Source organism: Perca fluviatilis, chromosome 18 (genome assembly GCF_010015445.1).
Source record: "Perca fluviatilis chromosome 18, GENO_Pfluv_1.0, whole genome shotgun sequence".
Classification (NCBI taxonomy): domain Eukaryota; kingdom Metazoa; phylum Chordata; class Actinopteri; order Perciformes; family Percidae; genus Perca; species Perca fluviatilis.
This window is the reverse complement of record NC_053129.1, coordinates 20980392-20997290: the sequence shown is the minus strand read 5'-3', so window position 1 is coordinate 20997290 and position 16899 is coordinate 20980392. Positions and strand designations below refer to the sequence as shown.

The 16899-nt window shown below is 39.6% G+C and overlaps 2 protein-coding genes and 1 long non-coding RNA gene across 3 annotated transcripts; 1 reads left to right on the top strand and 2 right to left on the bottom strand.

Moving 5' to 3' along the window:
* Positions 1 to 665: 665 nt before the first annotated feature.
* Positions 666 to 4825, bottom strand: armt1 (acidic residue methyltransferase 1). The gene is made up of 5 exons (XM_039780944.1): positions 4140 to 4825; positions 3603 to 3708; positions 3245 to 3486; positions 2665 to 2830; positions 666 to 2321 (listed from the first exon to the last, which is right to left on the bottom strand). The coding sequence occupies exons 1-5, from the start codon at positions 4199 to 4201 to the stop codon at positions 1533 to 1535; spliced, it is 1365 nt and encodes a 454-aa protein (XP_039636878.1). The 5' UTR covers positions 4202 to 4825; the 3' UTR covers positions 666 to 1532.
* A 1047-nt stretch (positions 4826 to 5872) lies between these two features.
* Positions 5873 to 7986, bottom strand: LOC120546176. The gene is made up of 2 exons (XR_005636824.1): positions 7853 to 7986; positions 5873 to 6623 (listed from the first exon to the last, which is right to left on the bottom strand). It is a non-coding gene; the product is annotated as an uncharacterized LOC120546176 (long non-coding RNA).
* zbtb2b (zinc finger and BTB domain containing 2b) lies at positions 7929 to 15496 on the top strand. The gene is made up of 3 exons (XM_039780942.1): positions 7929 to 8173; positions 10227 to 10407; positions 10982 to 15496. Exons 2-3 carry the CDS (start codon positions 10235 to 10237, stop codon positions 12399 to 12401), a joined length of 1593 nt encoding a protein of 530 aa, XP_039636876.1. The 5' UTR covers positions 7929 to 8173; positions 10227 to 10234; the 3' UTR covers positions 12402 to 15496.
* Positions 15497 to 16899: the final 1403 nt, after the last annotated feature.

The window sequence follows — 16899 nt, the reverse complement described above, 5'->3', positions numbered from 1 at the left end:
TAAGCGTTATGATTTACGCATTTACAGCGTCGCCTATTTTTCTTGCCAGCTTTCCTTCCTGTTTTAGGAAGCAGCGACTGTATTGCGTTTTGCCTACAAAACCGTGTCTGTGTTCTTCATATTTATGTTGGCTCTTATCTAAAATATGCGGCTCTGGTAGATGTTTGTGATTGGTCGCGCTGTGCAAACACCGCCTCGTTTATGTGAACGCGCGGGCCTCTGGATTGGGAAACCCTGGGTTGATTGAACTAGTTGATAACCACCGTCGTGACACAGCTTATGCGGGACCGCGGTTGTTAGGGTTAGTGAAGCTGGGTAACTGAAGGAAATCCAGGGCTTGTTGATCTTGCTTCGTAGTATAGGCCTCAGGTCCACCCTGACACTAAGTAGATGAAAGGTCAGCAGTTGTAAAACACCAATAAAAAAAATGTCACACTACTGGTGAACATTTAAAATATCTACTGATGGATTATAATATGTACAAATGCATTTGCTCACAATTTTAGGTGAAATAGTTCACAATATTTGGAGGGTATGCATGTAAATAAGATACTGTTGCTGCACTTGACTGAGATTAAACCATCTGGATGCATACAATAGATAATGTTGATAAAGTCATTATTGCTCATCTCTCATGCTTGCAAAGTACAACAGTGGAAAAGAAGACCAGTCAATGCAATTCTTTATTAAATCAAACCCACTTATGAAAATTATATAATTTCCCCCAGCAGCACGGAGAAGAATCCAGTTCACATCACCTCTGGAGGTACTGACACGGACAATGAGAATTTAGATGACATAACAGTGTGCACAGAGTTATCCACTTTTATCTATGAAGATACAGAGGTCTGGGTTGTCATTTTAAACAAAACAAGTGCATGTCATCACTGTTACTGTTACACTGCATGAAATAACAGTCTATCATCTTTCAAACTGATCAAAACCGTTATCAAATGAATGTCATGAACTCTGTTTCGATGCATGCATATCAATGACACTGAGTGCAACAGTAAATCAACCCTAGCTGATTATTAAAATAAAAATAACTATATATAATCACATTTATCATCACTTTCCTCAACTGCATGCAAAAAAGAAAAGTATTTAAGATTTATTAAGCCCAATTCTTACCCAGTTGTTCACAGCCTCTACACTAACCTGTAAACATTATGACTTAATACATTGTGCACAACACATAAGCTATTTGCAATAAAAAGCAACCCTAATTTGTTACCTCAAAGATAAATTTGTCACTGTAAACATTGTGATGAAATCATTGGGAATCATTAGATCTAAGTGCTAACATTTTAAGGACGACATGGTACAAATGTGTTGTGAAAATAGCCAATATATATTTCTGCTACTGTGCATTTCTGTATCAAACATGAAGTACTAACTAACAATGAGAACGAAGATACCATTTAACAAACTCATGTAACTTAATGGTCTTATGGCTTAAAGTAACTCCTTCTTATGGTACTTCTTACTGTAACGTTCTTATGAATGCACATCTTGCCAGTGAGATCGTGGGGTCAGTCCTTCTGTTCTGACTTTGAGCTGTAGAACTGAATGACAGCGTATTTGCCGCTCGTCATCCAGTCTGGATCTTGGGAGCCAAGCTTCTCCCCTTGGCCCGGCTGCAGACCGACCTGAACGTTGGCCTTGAGAGTCCTCAAGCTACACAGTGGTGCAGGTCCAAAACCTCGCAGTGCAGTACTGAAGCCCACTGTGTAATCCCAGTCCCTGTCCCCCGTCAGCTTTCTGTAGTTGAGATCACCTTTAAACAGCAGCAGGTCTGCCCCCTGCAGGGTCGCATACAGGTCCGGAGCATCCATTGCCATGTCACAGAACTCATGGGGCTGTGTCCAGAAACGATGATCATGATAGAACCACACGCCCTCCTTCAGGTGGCTCTTCCACTGGACACCATTCTTTGACATCCACTTGTGATTGGCGGCCATGGTCTGCTGGATGGTCCACTGAAAATCGTTAGCTGTGACATCAGAGACAAACCATGGGATGGATTTGCCGTGAAAGTGGACCTCATGGGCAAGGCCAGAGGAAACCAGGAAATCTGCTAGGACCAAGTCAGTGAATAATTCAAAACCAGCATTGTCTAGAACAATGTCCACTCTGACTGCAGTGGTTTTCTCTGACTGTCCTGGCTTCTGGGCAGAAATAAGAGTTGACCATACCATGTTGGAGTCATTCACCAAGATGAAGGGTTGTAGGCTGTTGAGGGAATCTATTGGACTGGTCTTCTGTGAGTTGTCTTGGCCAGCAGAGATAGACAAATCACACTTGTTTCCCCATAGAGAAACCTAGGAAGAGTCAATTTAAAAACTTTAACCTGAACCTATTATAATGTGTTGACATATGACCCCCGAATAAGATTAATGACATAGAAAATAGATGGACAGATTATTTTGTAGGACTTTATTCATTCATCACATCGAAGACCATAAATGTTGAAATGCTCCGTAGAGTGGAGGGGAACTTAAGAGTCAGGTAATGAATAAGCCTATCTGTATTGTCAATACAAGCACCGTTTACATTACATATCACATTTCAACCATTGTTGATATAAAAATTGATCATTTATTTTCACTATTTAATTTCACTTAATTGATTGTCATGTATTAAGCTGGTATAGAAGATCCTTACCTGTAGCAGTTTGTTAAAATGCTCCAACAGCTGATTCTTGGAGAGATCCTCCATGTTCTTGTTGACGCCCTCCAAGTATGTACATAAGGCCATCATAGCCTGCTGAGACTCAAAAAAGCTCTGAGTCTTTCCCTCATTAAACACGTCATAGTCACTGATGGGAGGACTGAAATATAAAAGTACAAATAAAATCATGACTAGAGAACTAGAACCCAATATACAGTAGATAAACAAGAACAGCTGCATGTACTTCTAAGCCTGCAATATTCCAACACTTACCTTTTTTTAACATTAAGCAAACATTGTAATTTTTAAGGATGTAATATCCTTGAAGACTTCTTATAATAATGAGAAGGATAACACTCAATTTTGCAGTAACAATATACTAAATTATTTTAAAACAACAGAGTGAAAGCAGAACTGGACAGCTTAAGTTGCCATAGTTTTGCATTCCAATGTGACTAACATCATAATAAAAAAAGACTTGTCCTATGATTTTTCCTTTGCATCTAAACAAATATAGTGACATATCACATATGTGCAGCAATAGTTCCAATTAAAAGATGAAAATACTTCTCACTTGAGCCACAGGGCCTCCTGTACCCTGCGGTACATGTAGCACTCCACATAAAGCCAAGGAGACTTGAACCAGCTGACGGACTCCTCGTCTCCTTGCAGTTTCTGTTGTTTCTGCAGGTACTGGTTCCAGTACTCAGTGTCTTGTAGAGTGTCTCTTAGTGCTAGTACTGGCTTATCAGTTTGCAGCTCATTCCTCATCTTAGACAGCAGAGCTATTGTTTGCTTCTCTGCCTGAATACCCTCCTGCATGAAAACAAAGAGGAAACACGCAAGACCAAATTCAAGTTTTCAAATGGGCCTCATAATTCCGGATGTAGTTAAAGAAAACAAATCTCATTCAACTGATTAACAATTCTTACCTCTCCATATTCTTCAAAAAACTTATTTTTGTTGCGATGTATTGTGTCTATAACTTTGGTTAGGATGGTCGGCAATCTGTCTCTCACGGTCAAATAGGCAAATGACCTGCAGAGAAACGATACGTTAGCCATTGATGTTACACCAACACTTCTTGATACTATAGCAAGTGTATGCACTAGTAAGCTAATTAACCTAGCAAGATGCAAAGGTAACGTTAGCCATACTTTTCAGACATTTCGACTGCAGAAATGATACTTGCTGGTATAACGAACCGTAAACAAATAATTAAGTTTACCGAGTCAGCGTTATATGTTACATGTTGTTTACCATATCTATGCATGTGTACAACCTGCTGTGTAACGTTACACTTAGCTAGCTAGTTATTACCAACTTAATGAATTTCTGTTAACAACTAGTAGCTAATGCTACTGCTGGTTTGAACACGACAGTCCTAACTTAGCCGTTTTAATACAGCAGTGCAATTAGACAAATTATTTAACATGGTGACAAAGGTGCTAGATCAGCTGTCAACATACCCAACCACCTTAGCAGACAGTGAAGAAGGAACTCCGTGCACAGTTTGATCAGCCGCCATCATTTTAGCAGTGGTAGACGGTTCAAATTCAAACTTTATCGATACAATTTCCAGGACAGGAACAATGTTTAGGGGTCTGCTTAAGGCTTGAACGCGACGTAACGTTTATCTCTTTGTGGACGTTACGTGGCAAAGCAGATTGTATTAAGCTTTCCATCCTCTTTTTCTGGTAACAAATATTTAACATTTTAATATTTGTTTCCGGTTCCTTGTAGACTTGGGTTTTATTTAAGATACGATGCTACCATCTAGCGGTTAATCTGTAAATAAATCTGTACAAAGCTAGCAAGTTGTGTGTCCCATGATTATCAATCAATCAATCAATCAATCAATCAATCAATCAATCAATCAATCAATCAATCAATCAATCAAATTGTAGGCTATTTGTCACATCATGTGACAGATACAATTTACATGTTGCTGCATGGTGCATTGTTTAGTTTAATGTAACTCAATTTCTGTGCCACACATCAGCTTTCAGTGTTAGACTTCAAAATGAGTCTTTTAGGTCTGGACCAAAGAGCGGTACCCGCTGCCGCATTGCGCATGGCAGTCAGTCGTTGCGGCAGCACCCCGAGCATCCCTTGTTATCCAGAGCAACGGTTGTCATGGAGACTTTGATTCGCTCTATCAGAAAAAGTGCAGCCCCCATCCCAAGGCTTTTTGGCGGGAAAAGGAGGGGATAGAGTGGATTTTGGTAAGAGTAGCCATAGGCATTACAGTGAGTCTGTCATGCCTAGAGATTTAATAGGCTACTGGGCTAATATATAATAATATAGGCCTATAATTGAATGTAGGCTATGGACTATTGGTGTGCACATTTGTGAGTTTTAAAATAAATAGCCTAGGCCTAAATATCTTAATATTAATCTATCTATCTATCTATCTATCTATCTATCTATCTATCTATCTATCTATCTATCTATCTATCTATCTATCTATCTATCTATCTAACGAGATCTGTTTTGAAGAACGTTTTTTGTTGCTTATCAGTTTCCACTCCAGTATAAAGTCCTTAAATAAAAGGATAAAAAGTAAGCCCAGCCCACATTGATCCTCTTATATAAGATCACGTCAACAAAGTAATCACATGAGGTTTACGGTCCATTTGAGAGTTTGGAAACGGGAAGGTCTCTCCATTCTTGGTTCTCTTTTTGAAGAACATGACCAATTGATTAGCTGCCTGCACCCACGATTAGTAGGCTGGGAAAACACGCGTAGCAATTCATTCTGGCGGTGTTTTTTTTCCCTCTCAGATCAGCCCCGGTCACTATGGGAACACGGCGGGCCGTTGTCAGGATGTGGGGTCCTTGGGAGTGGGAGTCCAGCTGCGTCCACCTCCGGTGTTCATCCACCGCCGGCCTCCCATCCCCCCGCCGGGCCCCAGGCTGGCCGGATCTGTTTTTCCAAACCGAGAGAGGAGTGACTCACCACTCCGGTTTCAAAACAGGCCATGGACGTGGGGGTGGGGAGGGCGGCAGCTAACGTTAAAGGTCCTGTTTAAACAGGTGTTTCAGCTCACCACACAGTCGTCTCATGCAACAGTAGGCTTGTGGAGTAGGCTAGGCTATTTATTTTGAGCAACTAAGTTAGCCTATGTGTAAATTCTTTCCTGGCCAAATCTAATGCAATTCTTGCTATACCTTTTTAGGCTTTAAACAGTTACATGCAGACTGTGTTGTATTTTTTTAATATGTATTAGGCAGGAAAAAATCAATTTACTGGGAATCAGTGGCAGGGCAGTCATTTGAAAGTCCAGTCTCTTTTTTTTCTTCCACAGGAGAAGGATTAGGGCATCCATATGAACAGAGGCAGACAGGATTTCCTCATTTATCCTAAGTCCTAATGGTAGAGCATTATCATAAAAATCTATTGATTATAATTGATATTGATAAAAAAAAACAATGAGCCAGCTTGGTAACAGTTTATCTTCTTTCAATAAACCCCTGCTGTGGGACATTCAGCAAAGTAAACATTTTTGTACCCCGCAGGTCTATATTTTGTTTAGCTTATTCGTTTCAGTGAAATTGTGATGGGTCAGATCTAGGTCTGTTGTTTGTTGACAGGACAGAGACTTTAAGGTTCTAAGACCCTGTTTACATGTCTCATGTCTTCGGTTCCCTTAAAATCTCTCCACCTATTCTCTGCCTGTCGAGCAAGCCTTTTCAGAGAGCTACAGTGTGCTTAGTCTGGTCCTTCTGCGGACTCCCTGTCCAAAGGCTGAAATGCAACTCTGTAATGACAGTTCTGGGAAAGAAAAATGGTGTTTACACTGGGGCAACATCTGATGACAAAAAATTGATGTGACTCCAAAGTCCATTTGTGCAAAAGGTCCTCATACACTTCCTGTGCCAGTCAATGTGTGGTTTGTTTCAAATCTATTTCCAAGACCTCCACTGCCTACTACCTCTTCTGGCACTTCTTTCTATTCAAAGAAAAAAAGTTTGAGTTGCTCAATTTACAGGCTTTTGGCAGGCAACCCTTTGTTGGATCACAAAATAATGGCTGTAATGAAGACTCTAGCATGTACAACAAGCAGATGTAATTACTCTTTTCACAATCAAAAGCAACGACTCCCAAAAATTTTTTGGTTTTTTCAAGTTAACTCGCTTGTTAAGTGCTGTTGTGCTTGCTCTAATATCTCAGCTTTTGAGTAAAAGTATTTTTTTCACGAGTTTATAAATGTATCTGCCATTATTTGTACGCTTACACGTGCTTGAAACCTCACTTTCTTCACAAATTAAAGAAAGAAAACAGTTGACCAGACAACAGTTAATCTGACATTAAAACATAATCTTGTTACAGTGACATATATAAACTACAAACTAGTATTTACTGGTGGTCCACATTGACATATATATAAGGTGGTCCACTGTCAAACGAAGGTTGAATTCAATATCCTGTATACAGTTAATGAGAGTTTTAAATGGGCATCACATCCTGGTTCCCCAAGTAGGCCTATTGTAAAATAAAAGCCTTGTCAAGGATGAATCCAGTTCCACCAAAAAACTAAATAAATATGATCTTGATCAATTATCCTTTAAAATCTTAAATTTATATAAAGCACTTCATATTACATTTGAGAACAAAACATCAGAGAATAAATAATTAAACATAACGTTACTTAAAAAAAAGTTCACAGCCAAATTTACTGTAAGCTTGTTGAAATATGATTAGAGATATTATAGCCTACATTTGTGACCTCATATTTTGTATCAATAGTCTGTTACTTATTAGTTATGTAGCCTAGGATTCAAAAGGGGAAAAAATATTAAAATCTAGGCTATTTGACCAAATGGAACATATGGTCAAATAGCCTAAATTTTAATATTTTAATATCCGTATATATTGAAGGCTATCCTTGCTTTGATGTTGGCATTATATCCACTGACTATATTTAAAAAATAATATGCATCACATTAAATCATTGTGTAAGTTAGTTCCTTTTAACTTGTTGAAAAATATTGGCTTAGCTTCAACCGAAAATGCAGATGCAAATGTGGGAAAAGCTACGCTATTTCATTATTTCAGTGTGTCAACATGATACACTCACAGCCACACTTCGGTTTCAGATTTAACGTGTCGTTAACGGCAGATACAGAGCGATTAACTACCATACGGCGAGTCAGCGTAGCTGTTAATGTTCAAACTCACCGGCTGTCAAAAAAGCTGGATAGAGGGGGTTGATCTCGCGGATGTTACAGTGCGGGAAATTAACGTTAACTCAACCGCCCCTTGCTCAACGGATTTTACAACGGCTGTTTTTGGGCTGCTTTTTACCCACAGTCATGTGATTGTAACGTAAAACCCCTAACCGGAAAACAACGACGGACGACCCTCTCCGCCGCCGACAACGAATGCTGCGTTTGCAAGGAACAGTACAAGCTGCTGCGAGCCCAGAGAGGACGAACGAGTCCCCGGTAACAAACAAACAACGGCGACACGGCAAACTCCACGGATTTAAACGGCTTGCAGGTACGTTGTTTGTATCTAAATACTTAGGTAGTCATTCGTTTACTGGTGGCGTTACGTTACATGGTTACTTGTGTACGCTTCGGCTAACTGCAATTGTCACGGGGAAGTTAAAAGAAACGCATTCGTGACCAACCCCATCCCCCTTGCGTCTCTCGCTCGCTTTCCCTGCATGTGTGTGTGTGTGCGCGCGCGCTCGCGTGCGTGCATGTCCGTTTTCTCGCGCTAGCAATAGCAACCGAGAGAGACCAGAGGCAGGAGTCAGTCTAGGCTCGATCGTTTTGTATGCTCTCTGTTACGATGCGTTATGTGCTCTAGTTTGCTTTTCTCCTCGCATCATTGAACTGTTTTATTCCGCTAGCGTGTTTACCTTCCTCGCGTGCTTTCCTCACCGGCAGTTTTAACGGTGTATTTTCAGAATAACATAAAATCTCACTACGGAAGTAACTGTTCCACGTGTCTACATCACATCAAGGGCGGTGCTTTATTGTTGCAAACAAGTTGGTATTGATCTAGTTTTATACAGTCTATGGTATTGATTTACACATGGTACCGTGGCTAACTTAATGGATCATGTGCATACAAGTTGAATTCACATGATCAATAGTTGTGTCAATCGGGCACATATTCTTTAGATCTGTGGGAGCCACTAAAATACTCGTGTGTTCTGGAGTAACACTACAAAACGAAAGCTTTTTTGGGGCAATACCATAAAAGACAGTAGTAATATTGAAAATAAACTATTTATATAGCACTTTTCTTAACAATGTTATAAAGTGCTTTACAAAAGAATAACAGACAGGCAGATTAAATGAGAATACAGCCAAAGGACCTGAGCACAGAGGAAGTAAAGGCATTAAAATGAATAAAACCTCAAACAGTAAATATGTGCTGTGCCATCCCAAACAATTGTAAAACAATACTGACTTTACAGGGAAGAGACGCCTAGCCTACTGGCAAAAACCTTTAACAAGAAATGCAGTAAAGTTGATATTGTTATTGAAAATGCTAACATCTTTGCACCCTGACCTATCTGATGAAATGCATATGTGCAGGGGGCTTTTTCACTGTTTTTGTAACCAGCCAGGGATATGCAGTTATGTTTCTGATTATCTGAGGTAAATTGGTTGATGAGGTATCCATCATCTTTCCAGCCTTCGCAGCTTCATACCTGTAGGCTCTGTGGTGTGGAGAAAGTGTTTGGAGATTCATGAAGGGGGTAGAACCAGTTCTGCATCAGGAATGTGTGTCGACACCCATAACCCTGATCATGTGATGGCCTGAAGCCCTTGTAGTCTCCCAGTGACCTTTAGGGTCAACTACACCCATCTTATTGGTCAGCAGAACGTGCATAGCTCTGAAATGTCCCTTTTAAGATTGAGTTTGGACGGCTTGGGCTCTATCTGAACCAAGTCAATGCAAAAGGATGTTTCCCCGAAGTTTTCAAAGAGACAAAAGTTGTAGTGAAAATAAGCTACGTTATCTACTTGTTTTCTGTGTCCCTCACTGATAGTTAGGGGCCAGAACCCTCTGTAGCTCAATTTCGTTAGAACCAAAGTGGATCTCTATTAAAGCAGGGTGAACATTAGAGGGTATTTAACCTGTATAGCAACCAATTTGAACACACTGGTTGTCATTGATTAAAAAATATGTTCAAAGTTTATTTAGACACATTAATTACATTAATATTTTGCATCTCTGATGTCCTGTTAGAAATTTGAATGAAAAAATGACTTGTTTTTGCTCTTATGTACCATTGCAAAACGTGCAAATACCCACTTGTACAATACAATGAACAAATAAAACGGGGATGTTTTTGTTGAGCCACATCATTAATTGGCATAATTTTCTGACATTAGTGCTAGATTTATTGTCTCCAGTTTTGCAAAATGATTCTTCACTGTTGTGTTAAAAGTTGGCGTTTACAAGGCCGTTAGATCCCTCCTGTCAGCCTGAGTCCTGACACTTTGTGGTCACAATAAACTCTGGTCTCCTTCCAGACAGGAAACTCATTGGTGTGTGTGTGTGTGTGTGTGTGTGCGTGCCTTTTGTGCAGGTTGAAGAATGGAGTTGGCCAACCATGGTCTTATCCTGCTGCAGCAGCTTAACGCTCAGAGGGAGTTTGGCTTCCTGTGCGACTGCACTGTGGCCATAGGAGATGTCTTCTTCAAAGCCCACAAAGCGGTCCTTGCTGCCTTCTCCAACTACTTCAGAATGCTCTTCATTCATCAGGACAGGTACAGGAAGAATGTAGACTATTAATAGTGGCAGACAAGCTCAATACCAAGCTAAGATACTTTTTGTTGTCACATCTGAGAATTTACTGAACACCAAATTCCAGTTCCAAAACCTACAAATACCATGTCAAAATAACACTCACTTGTTCTCTTGTCAAACACTGAAGGTTTTTTTCACCATGGTTGAGCACTGGACTGTATCTAAATCTTTTTAGATGACCAGCAACTAATGTCATTGTTTGAGCAATGAAATGGATTGAGGTGACAAATTGGAGGGTCTGTAAGGGCATTAAAATCAAAACATGATATCTGTTGTGATTGGTTTATAGAAATGCAAACAAGCCAGAGTGCTTTTCCCCCTATCTTATAATAGTAGCCTGACCATACTCCAGTGCTGACGCAGCGCTTTGGAGATAGGTCTGGCAATGCAAGACTAGTGCTGCCATGATAATGTGTTATGGTGAGGTTCCCTCACCAAAGGCCATACAGACCCAAACCGATTTATTTACATGCAAGTTTTTTCAAAACGTTGGACATCGTATGCAAGTTAACTGTAATGTCTTTTGTGTTTCAGTGACTGTGTGCGCCTGAAGGCTGCTGACATACAGCCAGATATTTTCAGCTACCTCCTCAACCTGATGTACACGGGCAAGCTTGCACCCCAGTTAATAGACCCTGCACGGCTGGAGCAGGGGGTCAGATTCCTGCATGCCTATCCACTCTTGCAGGAGGCCAGCCAGTCTGTGTATTCACACTCTGAGCAGCACAGCATCAACCTTTCCACTTCCCTCTACGGCATCCAGATCTCTGACCAACAGGTAGGGCTGTCAGCTAGATTGTCCACTCGACGGCAGCTCTCCTCACCTTTTGACATGGAGCAGCCAAGCTCAGAAGGGAAGTATCCGTCCACGGCAGCTGCCACAGCTTCATACGCAAATTCCTTACTATCCAAGCTAACTTCCTCACCCCCAGACATGGAGGCCTCAACCAGCGGCACGAAGCCTACAGTTGAGGAGGGGGGAATGGACTTGCTAAGTGCAGATGGTTCCTCAGCCAGTGCCATCCTCCATGTAAAACCCAGCATCATGAAGAGGAATTCGTCCTTTAGGAAGCATTACTCCTGTCATCTGTGCAGGAGTCGATTCACCCAGAGAAGCCTGCTGAGAGAGCATCTCCTCCAACACACCCATGCTCTACAGCAGGCGCCAGCTGAGCCCAGCAATGCACTCTCACCTGTCATGACTAGAGAACATAGGATGCTAGAGTTAGAGGGGGTCCTGAAGGGATTCAAGGCAGGGTCAAGTGCCTTGGCTGCCACTACAGCAGTAGAGATAATCAGTGACAGCGAGCAAACACCTGTTTCAGGTACCAATTCGGACTCTCCCCGAGCAGAGGTGTCCACATCCAGCTGGGGAGTGGGAGGATTACATTCTCAGGCAGACACGCCACCTCCGTCAGACATTGCGGACATCGACAACCTGGAGAGTGCCGACTTGGACAGGGAAGTTAAGCGGCGGAAGTACGAGTGCTCCACCTGTGGCCGCAAGTTTATTCAAAAGAGCCACTGGCGTGAGCACATGTACATCCACACAGGCAAGCCCTTCAAATGCAGCGCTTGTGGCAAGAGCTTTTGCCGGGCCAACCAAGCAGCCCGCCATGTGTGCCTGAACCAGGGGGCCGACACCTACACCATGGTGGACCGACAGAGTATGGAACTGTGTGCTGCAGGCGACGACAGCAGCCAGATGGAGGCAATGTTCTTGGGCTCATCAAAGCCTTACAAGTGTAACATTTGTGCAACCACCTTCTCCAGTCCCAATGAGGTGATCAAACACTTGTGTTTTACTCAAGGGGGATTAGTGGGGCTGCAGGGAAACACGGGTGCAGGGATGCTGCACCAGCCTGAAGAGTTCTCCAAAGATGAAGGCTCTGATTTGTCCAACTCTGGCACCCCACTGGAACCCATTAAGACTGAGGAAATCCTCGTAGAGTAGTGCCAAAACTGTGTATTTGTCTTTTTTAACATGTATGTTTGCTTTCTAAATTATGGTTAATAGGTAAGCTAAAGGTGAAGTTCGTCAGGTTATGGATGTTTGAGGTTCTCAGTCTACTAAAACTGTTTTTTTTGGGGGGGGGGGGGTTTGGTACAGTATTTTGGACTTTTTTGGCCCGGAGTATGACAAAAAGTGAAATAAATTGAAAAGTAAATCACCTATATCTCTCTGAAATTCAGTCCAACATCATAAGAAAAGCAAATAACATTAGACTCAAGCCTAAGTTGAATACTGATGAGGGAGATAAAGTAACTATTATCTTATTTCATCTCATCATTTTATTGTTGGTGTACATTGGTATTATACTCTCACATGTCAGGCTTTACCACGTTGTTTTTTCTTAACCGCTAAAGTTGTGGTAAGGCTGCACAGGCATACTTTGAGTATAAGCGGAAAAGGAAGCTGAGACAGTTCCGGAGGGGACAGCATGTTGTGAGATGACTTTGCTGTGCTAGATTTGAGGAGGAGAAAGAGTTGCGAACTATTAACATTCCCTCTGGAACTGAACAGAAGAGTTGTTTTTTTCATGGTCATAAATGAGAGGCTGAGTCAGCAGATCAGGTATAAATTATAATACACAATATACACACAAATATATATTCAGACCTGAGACAATCTGTACTCATTTTCTTTTCTTTTTTGAGTAGATGCCAGATATGCAGGAAAGTACATTTGTCTTCCATTCATGTTTCGGTTGGCGTTTTGGCTCAGCAGAATGATTAACTTGAAATGTAAAGTAATGACCATTATTTAGTTGCGTTACTCTGTGTTTTGTTGACTGTGCTAAATGTGTTTATAGTTCCTATGTCATTACACCTAATTAAAGCACAATTGCTCCTCCATAATAAGCGTTTGGCCACTGAAAATTGGTCACAACAAGCAAGAGTGTTCATTGTGTTTACAGTTGAGCCACTTTTCTTTTTTTTAACTTTCTCATTTTTACTTGTGTTGTCTAAATCTTTGGTTACTGATTGAAGAAGCAACATGTTACATTCAGACAGACATACCTTGATGGGAGGCTGACCTGTACAATATTGTCTTTATATAATTTGCTCCAATCTACTTCTAAAAGCCCTCCATTTTAGTTTGACATGCTTTTTAAATTTTATATACAATGCTATATTTACAAAGATTACTTTATATTGCAAAGGTTTATGTATATTAGTAGACAAATAGTTTTCAAAATAGGATTACATTTGGTTAAGCAAAAGTATATATTAGGGATGGGCATGATACATGTATCTTTAATTTCTTCAAGAAATAGGTTAGAATTAAAAATATGATTTCCCCATGCCAAATTTGTGCTAATTGCTAGCCTTCTCATTCCATCTGTGAAAAAGGAACATTTTCATTTTCTCTGTATTGTTAAGACCTTCTGACCTTTATATTTGTTCTTTAAACAGAAAAATAAGTAGTTATTGCAACAGTAGTCATTTATAGAAAAACATTGTGGGAGAAAATATACAGGTGAACATGTGGAAATGTATATGATGCAGAGGTAGTAGAGTTTGAATACTTCACCTGTCAGTGTGGAGGTCATATGAACTCAGGCAGAGATGGGGGTGTGACACACGGAGAGTTAGCTTTAATAAGAAATATGAAATGACAGGGTGATATCTCTATATACTTGACTGTCTGGTGCATATGTGTTAAGGGAATATAAAATATGCTATTATAACTGACAAGAACATCAATTGTTTGTGGTAAGAGAAACACTTTCTATGAACTACTGATTACTGGAAATTAAAAAAAAAAACTGAAAAAAAAAAATCTTTACATGCATGTCGGCTTAATGTGAAGCAGTTTTATGATGTCAGGCTGAAACATGTCAAGTGTAACAGAAGCACAGGCAGCATATTACAGGGTGTTCAGGAACAAAATTCTCCATTAGGCCCTTTTAAGGTTTGTGCACATTTAAAAAAATCAGTGAGTGTCACTGTATTGAGTTTTATTTTTTTTTTAAATCAATGCAAAAAACAAAAATGATTAGTCTGACATTTTTCTTCCAAATTTCTCCCTGACGCAGCAGTGATAGCTAGACTACTAATATAATTTGCAATATTATTTTAAAGCGGAGTTGTTAACTAAGACACACAGAAGCTCATTCATGTGTATTGTAGAAAGTATTTTAACTGTAGTCTTTGTTGGATTTATTGACTTGTTTCCATCTTTTAATCATTTTTGTTTTGTGAAAATATAAAAAAAAATGCCCATCCTTAGTATGTTTATTATATGTGTAGTTGTTTTTTTTCTTCTTCTTTGAGACAATTTTACCCGGCTAATTACAGATTTATGACAGTAAAGATGAGGCCCAGCTCCAGTTCGGTTTACGTGGGATATTTGTACTGTAAATCCTACTGTATTAAGTATTGAAAAGCAGCTGCTGCTTTGATGCAATGAGCCCAGTGTTTAGCTAGAGGGAGCTGTTTTCTTATTTGTCTACTCAGGTCGAGTGAGGGGGAAGGCTGTCAAATTTGAAGTAATATCTTTATTAGTGTTTTTCTTATGCGGTTGCCAATTATATATGACCATATTGATATTTGCCATAAATCAATATTCCATGACATAAATACACCCACAAGTGTTTAATATTACCAAGGGGAAGAATTTGTGTTTGTGTCTTGATTTCAAGCTCTTTTTGTTGAGGCAACTGAAATGCTGTACTACTGACATTCATTTCTTAGAGCTCAGTTGATACACAGAAATATGCACAGTACATGCACAAAAGTCCAAATCCTTCCTCAGCTCAAGTTGTAATTGTTCGTATGCCACACCAGTCTTAGTAACTTAATGGTTTGTGTATGCGTGTGTTTAAACATCTCAGGAAGATGAGAAGTTTGACATCTTTTGTCTTTTCTGTCCACTGTTGTTAATCAAAAACAAAAATTAGATTTCAAACTAATGATCTTACTCCCCAGTGCCCATCTGACATCTACTGTGATCAATCTGTGTTCTCAGGAATGTGAGTAATTTTCTGTATAAACATCTTTGTTCTTTTCAATGAAGAATGAACAATAAAAACATGTCTTTTTATAGTTCTCGTCTTTACTTCAACAAAACAGGAGAGGTTATTCAAACATTTGATAAATGATTTATAGCACACTTTAATATAATCGTAAGCAGATAAAAGAACATTTGTAACAACAATTATAACTACTGCTATGAAGATTGTTTTACCTATATTGTCATTCTTTGTCTGTACAGCCCACACTTATGGGGGAGTTGTTGACAAATACATTAACACTTAACTCTGCTTACAACTATGTTTTACTACACGTTTTATGTCATATTCAATACCTCCCTGTGATCGTAGGCCTTTTAGAAATTTCTTCATCCAGCCGGGAATTACAGTATCTTTGTACAATAAATCCCTAATGATGAATCCATTAATGCAGTTACATAATGCTCGATACCTCTGCATCGCTTCAAGCTGGCGTTGTTCTGTTTGTATAGCATGAAGGCTAACACCTGGGCCTTTCCAAAGAGGCCTCCCGAGTTATCCTAGGTGTTTAGAAGCTTTGTAATCCGGCCTGGATCTGCAGTGTCTTCTCAGAGTCTGCACAATAATTCCTGAACAATATATCCACAAATGAACGGTTATTAAGTCATCTTTTCATATGAAAAGGTATCATTTTACTAATAACTTCAGCCATTTTGACTCCCACAATGCAGTGGGGTGAGTGTGTCGACCAATCAGTGCCTGTCTTTTCTGACTCTTCATCTTTGGTGTTGTTGCAGATGATGCCACATTCCTGACTGTTTCTTTGCTGCTACATAAACTAAACGTGGAATGAACGAGCCACAATAATGAAATAACAGTAAATCTAATTGTTCTCTGTGTAATTTCAATAAAGTTCTGTGAGATTTCATTTCCGTTTAGTTATTTTTTTCTTTATAGTCATATAACAATGTATACATTCATGTGACATCCCTGAAGCGCACATATCCTGATAACCCAGTTTGTCCTGAAAGAAAAACTTGACTGTGCATAACAGGGTTGATATTATACAAGCATTATAACTCCTCCTGTTGTCCTCGGATCAAACGTGACTCATTTTTAAAAGTTCTATGTTTGTTTTTTTCAACCAAATTGCCCAAAAATATAATTGATGGTTCCATAAAACGCTCTTCTAAGGTACAATTAATGATTAGTTCACTATTTTTATAGAATTTTGGGTGTCATATTTAATTTTATAGCATTTAAAAATAAATTGAAATGGTTTCAAAACAGTATCCTGGTTTAACTTTGACAGTCTGTGATTATCCATCAATATACGTTTAATCTTAACTATTAGTCAAAACAAAAAATGTATAAACTAATAATCATATAAATGAGGTGTATTGACCATGAGTTGAACAGAAATCACAAGTTCATTTTCAAGAGTTTGTAGTGGTAATGAAAACAAAAAAAAAAAAAAAAAAGAGCACCAAAAACATT